General features: G+C 36.9%; 1 protein-coding gene across 4 annotated transcripts in view; it reads right to left on the bottom strand.

The window, feature by feature from the left end:
• Window positions 1–586: 586 nt before the first annotated feature.
• The window catches only part of Abca6 (ATP binding cassette subfamily A member 6), a 66,080-nt gene continuing 57,604 nt past the window's right edge, over window positions 587–9,062 (bottom strand). For all 4 annotated transcript variants that reach the window (XM_063242606.1, XM_063242608.1, XM_063242605.1 and 1 more), the window contains exons 31-40: window positions 8,639–8,756; window positions 7,332–7,423; window positions 6,772–6,950; window positions 6,210–6,285; window positions 6,040–6,134; window positions 4,066–4,185; window positions 3,736–3,876; window positions 2,222–2,301; window positions 1,268–1,323; window positions 587–1,137 (exon numbers count right to left, since the gene is read on the bottom strand). In XM_063242606.1, coding sequence (XP_063098676.1) covers window positions 1,036–1,137; window positions 1,268–1,323; window positions 2,222–2,301; window positions 3,736–3,876; window positions 4,066–4,185; window positions 6,040–6,134; window positions 6,210–6,285; window positions 6,772–6,950; window positions 7,332–7,423; window positions 8,639–8,756 — 1,059 coding nt within the window. In that variant the 3' untranslated portion in view covers window positions 587–1,035. The remainder of the gene's footprint in view (window positions 1,138–1,267; window positions 1,324–2,221; window positions 2,302–3,735; window positions 3,877–4,065; window positions 4,186–6,039; window positions 6,135–6,209; window positions 6,286–6,771; window positions 6,951–7,331; window positions 7,424–8,638; window positions 8,757–9,062) is intronic.

Here is a 9,062-nt window from a genome sequence, read left to right as displayed (position 1 = left end):
TGAAAAAGACAAAAAAAAAATACTCTTTTTCAATTTTGTTTAATTTCTCTATTTTTCCATTATGCACAGTTTTGGTCAATATTAAAAAAAGTTTTAAAGGAATATAATGCAGAATGGTGTTATATCATGTATCACCCAAAACGGACATAGGCATCTTGTTTGGTCTTCAAATGTTTTCTGATGATATCCAGAATAAATGGGTAATTTTAAAGAAGCAAACAGCAAAATAAAAAATGCACATAACAAATATAACTGATTAATGTAAAATCCATCGAAACAAGTGAATGCAATGACTTGCAGACAAGCTCAGCTTATGTGATGTGATGTGATGTAATGTAATGTAATGTAATGTAATGTAATTAAAGTAAAATGGTAGCAAATACACAGAAAACTGTTGAAGTGGCAAGGGAAGTAAAAAAAACCTGAATATTAGTATGCAAAATTTTTAAAATCTGAGCAAATATTACAATGACTCCCTTGATTTCAAAAACGTATATTTGAATTGCTTTTCCAATGTGTGGTTATTCACTAGTGAGCTCAAGGGTTTCCTAATTCTTGTGGATGTTAAAATAATTACTGGAAAGCATTCAGGAGGAAAATATTTTATTGTTCTCATATGTAAAAGAAAATCCATAAAACTGTCATAAACCAGGGTGAAATAGACACACTGCTTATGGCTACTGAATATACCTGTCACTTGTTTTAACTGTTTCAACAAGAGAATGTTTTTGTAAATGGTAAAAGAAAGTCATATTTCAAAAAATGCTAAGTTTATAATTTATTTCCACAATGTCCAATGCTCTTCTCTTTGGGTGATTCTAGTAATATATTACTATTATTTTATATTGCCTTTATGGTATACTTTCTATTTTTCCTAAGCCTAAGAAGAAGAATTTAAAAATGCACTCATTGATTGGCTAGATATATAAAATACATCTTGATATTAAATGATCTTTTAAATTATGCATATTGCTAATTATCACATAAAAAGTATGATTATAGGACACCAACAAATATTAATTAAACCCTGAGGTTTTAAGGCTCTTCTGAATGAGGAAGGAGTTTCCATCTCATGGTTTCATCAACTTCTTCATTAACATTTTCCAGCTCTTGCTCCTTAGAAAACTCTAGGAATACCTAAATAGCAGACAAAGGACAAGGAAAAGGAATTATCATGTTGATTGTCTTCCAAATGAAAAAAGAAAATGCATGATTGCTATCTTGTGAAAGGTACAGGGATAACGCAGAGTCTACTGAATTGACTCACATTTTCCAGTGTGCACTGAGACAGGCTATAGTCTTCCAGATTAAGGGTGTGTTTCACTGGGGAGAAAATAAAGGGAGGAGAAGGAGACATTGACAGTTAATTACCAAAAATTATTTCAGTCATATACATTTAAAATACATTCTATTGACACATATAGAGCATAAATTAAAAACGAATATTGGCAGAGGGATGAAACAATAATTGTCACAAAGAGTTAGTTTGAATGCATATTAACTTAGATGCATTCTTAGATGTTAAAGTTTGTTCGCATTAGTTTTGATAATGAATTGTATTGCTTACAATTCATAAGTGTCATAAGGAGATATATATGTTTCTTGATGAATGACAGCGGTGATTGATGTGTTCTCTGCATGAGATAAATTTCAATCCTTTCTTAAACTCTTTAAGGACCCAGTACTCTATTCTGCAGACCTGTCTGTCATTCCAGGTCTCTACTGGGCTTCTATGCCCGGTAATCTGTGGGAAATTTGTCACTGGGTTGACATATTCACATGTATCATTTATATAGTAAGAGTTTCTGATGTGAAATGTACTTTTAGATGTCAGGAAAAGACAAAGAAAACATCAAAATTTGTCTTTGTGTTTGTATCTTAGTAGAAAGTACAGACATTAAATATGTGCTTATTCATACTTAAATGTAGAATAAAATAAATGCTAGTAGCTATGGAGAAAAACGAAACAGATGAAGAACTGAGGGAGAGCTGCACACTTTTTTAGTAAGATGTCAGGAACAGATACAGTGATCAGCCGATAATTGAACAGAAACCTGAGAAAGAGCAGGATATTTAGGGAGAATTCCACAAAGAAGAATTAGCAAATGCAAAGTTCTAAAACTTACAGGGCTTGCTTTTAAAATATGTTACACAATTATGTCTCAAATTATTAGTCAAGTGTGATCTTTGGAAATTTTTATTTAAATATAGTCATTCCTACCTTGTTCCAGTTTGTGAAATGCCTGAGATAAAGGGTAAACATTGCCTATTGGCAGCTTATAAGTCAGCAAGGTGGAGTACCTGGGGACAGAAACACATCGTATCCAACTCTGAATTTCAAAGGGAGAAGACAACCATCAAAATAAATATTGACATGATCAACTCTTCCTTTTTAAAATAAGTAATGTATGACTTTTTATTATACAAAGTAATGTATACAAAATCAAAATTATTTACCAATGGAGATAAGTTGTAATGATTTTTAGTACCTAATTGTTCTAAACAGTTCATATATATATATACATATATACATATATGGTGTTCATTTGTTGAAAGCAGATATTTTAACCTAGACCCTCTAATTAGTGTAGATAGGGAACTAAGCTGAAATGAAAGATCTGCCTTGTCACCCAAAAACTGACCTGTAAGGAGTTATAAGGGAGTGGGTAGCTGCAGAGGGAGGACCTGAAGACCTCCCTGACCTCTAGGAGCAGCCAGCACTGACTTGGCCACTTGCTTCCGTGAGTTACCTTCAGCTATATGACCTCATGTCCTACTCTTAGCTCATTCCAAAGGAAGAGGGTGGTGCTACCAGCAGACCCTAAGCCCCACCAGACCTCCAAAACTTCCTTTTATCATAGTAGCCCCTGCTCTTCACATAGTAACCAGTCACGACCTGCCTGCATACAGCAAATTCACTTCTATGATTTGTGACATGGGAAGAACTGAATTACATGTCCTGGCATTTAATACCTTAGATAATGCATTATATTTATAGTGTGCTAAAATTAAAAGAGTAGATGTGTGCCTTGCTTCTTCAATGTGTTTATCATTCTAAGGAATTTTAAACTCAGCTCCTGTTCCACCCTCTTGCCTTTCCCCCATTAACATGCAGACATACACAAATGAACATGCACAGATGTCTCTCTCTTTCTTCCTCTCTCTCTCCGTCATTCCCTCTCTCTCTTTCTGTCTCCCCTCCCTTCCCTCCCCTCCCATCCCTTCCTCTCCCCTCCCCTCCCCTCCCCTCCTCTCCTCCCCTCCCCTCTCCTCTCCCCTCCCATCCCTTCCTCTCCCCTCCCCTCCCCTCCTCTCCTCCCCTTCTCTCCTCTCCCCTTCCTCTCTCCTCCCTCCCCTCCCCTCCTCTCCCCTCCCCTCCTCTCCTCTCCTCTCCTCTCCTCATTCTCCCCTTCCCTCCCCTCCTCTCTCTGTCTCTGTCTCTATCTCTTTCTGTCTCTGTCTCTCTCTCTCTTCCTCCACTTTAGAGTACAAACATTTTATTAAAGTCAGACTCCATACTGATGGTTGTTTGTTTCCTATCAAGATGGAGTCGGTGGGGGTCACAGGTTCTTGAGTTGCTAATCTCTTTTACAAACTGGAAAACTCAATACATATGTTTTTGTGATGCCTGTCTATTTTAAAGACAACTCATCATGAATTCTCACAGACATTAAAACAAAACACTGAGTGGGTAAATCCTCCATGTTTCTCCATAGCCAAGAAAGCTCTTTTCACCTTTCTGGCTGTGCAGCCTGTGGGAAACATTTCAGAATCTCAGAGTGGACCAAAGGCACTTGAGAAGGTTCCTCTACTTTTAGCTGTAGAATGTAATCCTTGCCAAATTTTCTTTTCAGGTGTTGGATGGAGCCAATGCATCTGTGGACAGAAAGAAAAACATATTGGGAAAAATATGGGATTTCATTTATCTTATTAAATTTCACATGTAGTAAAGAAGGTGTCAGTGAAAAAACCAAAACTTAAGGCTGCAGAAGGCACAGTGGTTTTAGCCTTTCCATGAGGAATTTTGTTGCGGGTGCTAAGCACAGGCTTTGGAGAGACACCCACCTCAGCCTTCCTGACACCATGATAGCCACGCGGTCACACAGAGCCTCGGCTTCAGCCAGGTAATGGGTGGTCAGGAGGATGGCCCTGTCTTTGTTTTTAACAGACATCTGAATTGCTTGCCTGAAATGAGTCAAGAAATTAATAATACTTTAAAAAGTACAGAGCAATAACTAGTCATATTAAGATGCTAATTCAAAAACTCTAGGGAAATATGAATACTGGCTAACTTGTATGATTTTTTGGATTTTCTTTTTCTTTTTCCTTTTCTTTTCTTTCTCTCTCTTTTTCTTTCTTTCTCTTTCTTCTTTCTTTCTTTCTCTCTTTCTTTCTTCCTCTCCTTCTTTCTTTTTTGAGACAGAGTTTCATTGTGTAGTTCAGCTTGGCCTTGAGTTCACTGTGTAACACAGGCTGGCCTTGAACTCACAGTGATCCTCCTGCCTCAGCCTCCAGAAGACTAAGTTTAGGGAATCACCATGCCCAGTTCTGACTAGCTTTTTGATAATATAAAGGAAAGGTTTAATAATTTGAAACATGTTCATAGTGTTGTAAATAAGGTAAAAAAAGTCTTCTTGTCTTCTGAGACACTAATTGAAATATTTACAGATAAAAGGATACAATGCCTCATATCCCCTTTGAATAATTTAAGGATAAAGGAATAAAGTGGATAGAAGTCTAGATAAAACAAAGATGTATTTCTATTGATTGCTGTTGAAACTTGTTATTAACTCTAAAGGATTATAAATGTCTTTTACTACGTTTGTATAGAATTCCAAAGCACAATGTTTTTAAAAACTGGGATGAAGCATTGGACAGTCACAAATATGAAACTGGATTGGAGGCTATTTTAGTACAAAGATTAATTCATAGATCAAAAAGTAGGAAGAAAAAAATCTGTAAAATTGGATAGCCAAATTTCAGAGTAAACAAAAGGGGGAAAACAGTGGGAAAATTAGTCTCTAGGAAAGAGTAAATGAAAAAGAAAACAGTTATAAATATTTCAATAATTAAATGATAAAATTAAAATGCATTCCAAATTAAAATACCTTAAACTTCAACAAAATACTTAGATTTTTTAAGCATAAGTACTATAAAACTATAATGCAGATTAGATCATTTGTTTGTTCATTTTTTTCACTAATAATTTGAATTGTCTTTGCTGTATTCTGGATTTTTAATGTCCCCTAATGGCCCATATAATAAAGGCTTATTTCCTCGGGTTGTGCTACTAAGAAGTGGTGGAATGGTAAAATCATTTAGTGACAGTTCTCTTGCTCTGAAAGGGGATTATGAGGCCTTAGAGCCTTTTTTCTTTGTTTCTTGGCCCGTGAGTTAACCAGTTTTGCTCTGCTATGTTCTCCCACAGTGATATCACAGGCCCACCATAATGGGGTCAGCTGGTGAGAACTGGAAACTCTAAAACTGTGAACCAAACTACACCTTTCATCTTTGTGAGCTGTCCCGTGTGTAACAATACAGTGCCGGCTGGTATGGTTAATAATATATCAGTTTCCTGCCATTGTGACAAAATTTGTCAGAGAATCAACTTCAAGTTTGTTTTGGCTCACGGTTTGAGTCCACAGTCAGCTGGATTGGGTGTGGCCTATGAAAAGGCAGGACATGGTGGGACAGCGGGCACAGGACAAAAAGCTGCTCCCCTCCCAGTAGCAAGGATGCAAGAAGAAAGGCCAATGTCCCAATGTCTTTTACAAGGACATGCTTCCAAAGACTCCACTTCTTTACTCTAGACCTCACCTTCTAAACAGTCCACCAACTTCCAGTAACACCACAGGCCGGGGACTAAGCCTTCAATTTATGAACCACTTAGTGACATTTAAGATCCAAACTATAGAAGCTGATTAACACAATCTCCACTGGATTACAAAGGAATTAGCAGGTGTGAAGGTTAATTTTCCAAGACTGACTTATAGACTTTAAGTAAGGCTTGTACTCTAGCTCTTTGGATTATGATAATACCATATCTGATGCAGCCCTGCTGGATCTATGCCTGTAGATGGTTCATCCAGAAGCAGAACAGGTGAATCTCCCAGGATGCTCAGCACAAAACACAGCTGCAAAGCACAAAAACATCCCTAGTTACTTCTGTATCACGTCAGCCCTCAGGCACCATCAAAGACCATACATACCTTCCTGGTGGTTCCTGCTGCTAAGTTTCTCACCGGCATATTCAGATGTTCATGCAGTTTGAAAGTATTCACCAATCTGATAGAAATAAGGTGACAATATCAGGTCAAGAAAGATGTTCAGGAAGATGCAGGCACACAGAACTGAAAAGGCAAGCTTGGTAGTATTACTTGCAAAGCTTCAAATCACAATACTTTTATTGACTTATTTTTTGGAGCATGACGTATTTTTCATTTCAAAAAAGTTTTTTTAAAAAAGAAAAAACTAGAATTCTACATAAAAAATGAAAATTATGGTCATTGCATCCCAGCTTTTTATTAGAAAACTGAAGCGGTGGTGCTTGTGATTTCATCTGCTGATAACTTTTCCGTTACTTTATGTAGCCATTTTTGTAAAGCTCCCTCATTCAGGATGTAGGAAACCAGATCTTGTTCCCCAAACTTCCTCCAACACTCTGAAAACATGAAAATGCCTTCCTTCCTGGATTCTTTATTAGTGAATTCAGCTTCAGTGGTGACACCTCCCTCCCTCTTGACACAAAGGAATCGCAGGACTTTGCTCTACCGTGAAATGATAACCGCAGAGTCCCCTTTTCTGAGTCCTTTCACAGCAGCGTACACCTCCAGGTGTTCTTTCATTGTCAGTCTGGGCCACAGCACGTTCTCCTGAGGACAGTAACCCGGGAGTGTGACCATGTCCTCTCCCTGATCATCCAAAGCTGTACCACATTCTTTCAGTTTTACCTACAAAGTAAAACGGCTTTAGAACACAAGGTAAAATTGATCAGGATCACTAACATGCAGCTATTAAAGCCTCAAATGTTACAGCATCAAAGAAGTCTCACATAAATTTCTTCATACTGGTGATACAATATAATGTAATTGAGTAACCTAAAATTATAGTCTTGCATAAGAGGGAAGAAAAAACCTGATAAATGTAGGTGTTTCCTGAGAATCTGTGTGAAGAAAATATCCTTCACTGCTGGTCACATTCCAATTCCTGTTATACATTTTTAAATTCCCAGCAAAGGTAGTAAAAGAAAAACATGATTCTAACCAAAGACAAGAGTATGTAGTCTACATTTATCATGAAACTTCTATTAGCATTTCCTTGTTTTTCACTACCTCTCCAGCCGTTGGCTTTGTGATCCCAGCTATCATCCTAATAGAGGAACTTTTACCAGCACCATTGGGTCCTAGCAATCCAAAAACTTCACCTGAAAGAGAAGAATCAGGTCATTAATCCTGGAAATGAAATACTGACTCACATTATCTAGTTTCTTCATTGAAATCTTCAGAGATTTAGTCACCCCACAATTAATGACATTTAAAATTTGTAACATATATGGAATCCATCTCATGAAATATTATTATAATTATATAAAATATTACCAAAATGCTTTTGCCTTTCATATTGTTATGGCTGTCTTTTTCTTCAAATCCTTGCTGTAGTTTAAAATGTACCAACTTTTTTCTATGGTAGATGGTTGATATGTAGAGTATATAGATAAATGATTCCTAAAACTCGGAGCCTGGTGACATTTCTTTCATCCCAAATTCAACTTCTTAGGTCTAAACTACCCAGTTGTGTGAACTGATACAAACTGCCCCCTACCCAAATCCATAAACAAACAGCACTCAGTATGTAATCTCAAAATATTAAACCCCTCCAAAGTCATTCCACTAACTGTTGTTTAAAAATTCTGTTTCTAACGGGGCATGAGAGTGCATGCCTGTAATCTCAGGACAATGGGAGACTGAAGCAGGAGACTCATAAGTTTGGAACTAGGTAATTTGGCTACGTAGCAAGACCATGTCTCACAATAAAAAGGACTGGGTATGTAACTCAGGAAAAAGGCCTTAGATTCAATACCCAGTACTGGAAAAAATAAAACTTATTCCTGATGCAGCTGCATCCATCTCATTGAATTCATCTCTTCCATTCATAGGTTCATCCAGTGACCTCTCTGTATGAGATGCAACCATTTCAAACATGTCTCTATGCCTGTGTCCCTGTCCTTGCAATTTCTTCTACTTGACTGCTCTTATCTTTAATGTCCGTATAGTTAGTACTTCAATGCCATGTAGAGCTTGGTTGAAATGTCACTGTTCAAGTGAGGCCTTCCCTGATTCTACACACTCCTGTCATCTCACCTATTTCACTGTTCCACATATAACGCATTTAATACCTGATGCCGTTTACTTTTATTTTCAGATCCCCTCTTTGCATATGAAATCCATGAGGGAAGAGAGTTTGCTTATTTCCTGCATAATTGTCTTTCCAGACCCTTCAACAGTCCCCAACACACTGCAAAAACATGTTGGATGAATGAGTGAATGAAAGCTTTGGCAAGTAAAATGTTGCCCTCAACACAGATTTTCATGAGTATTTCAAACTGTAATGATCAATTTAAAAAGTGATCACTTCAAACCTTTCTTAATAGAGAAAGAGATATTTCTTGTTGCTAATTTCTTCTTCCTCTTTGAAAAGCAATTTTTCTTCTGGCCTGCATATTCTTTGTGCAGACAGCTGGCAATTATGGTTGGTTTCTAGAAAAGATGACAACATGATTTTCCTCCTTTATGTCTATTTTTATGTTTTATGTTTTATGTTTTATGTTCTCCTTACTGTAACCTTTCATGACCTTTGTCATAAAACAAGCCATACTTTGAGGTGCAGATAATCCATACTGTTTGTCACAAATACCACATACCCTTACTAGCACAGACATCCATTATTTCTAAATACACTGGCAAAACTGCATAATTTCGTGGAAACCAGTTCATGGAAACATAACATCTGAGTCAAATAAATGAGTAATCCTTAAAAATCTTAATCTCTATTTAGTATGCTAC

Source organism: Cavia porcellus, unplaced genomic scaffold (assembly GCF_034190915.1).
Source record: "Cavia porcellus strain 051 isolate PalLab524CR breed Dunkin Hartley unplaced genomic scaffold, mCavPor4.1 scaffold_32, whole genome shotgun sequence".
In the NCBI taxonomy this organism is placed as follows: Eukaryota; Metazoa; Chordata; class Mammalia; order Rodentia; family Caviidae; genus Cavia; species Cavia porcellus.
This window is presented reverse-complemented; position numbering and strand designations above follow the sequence as displayed.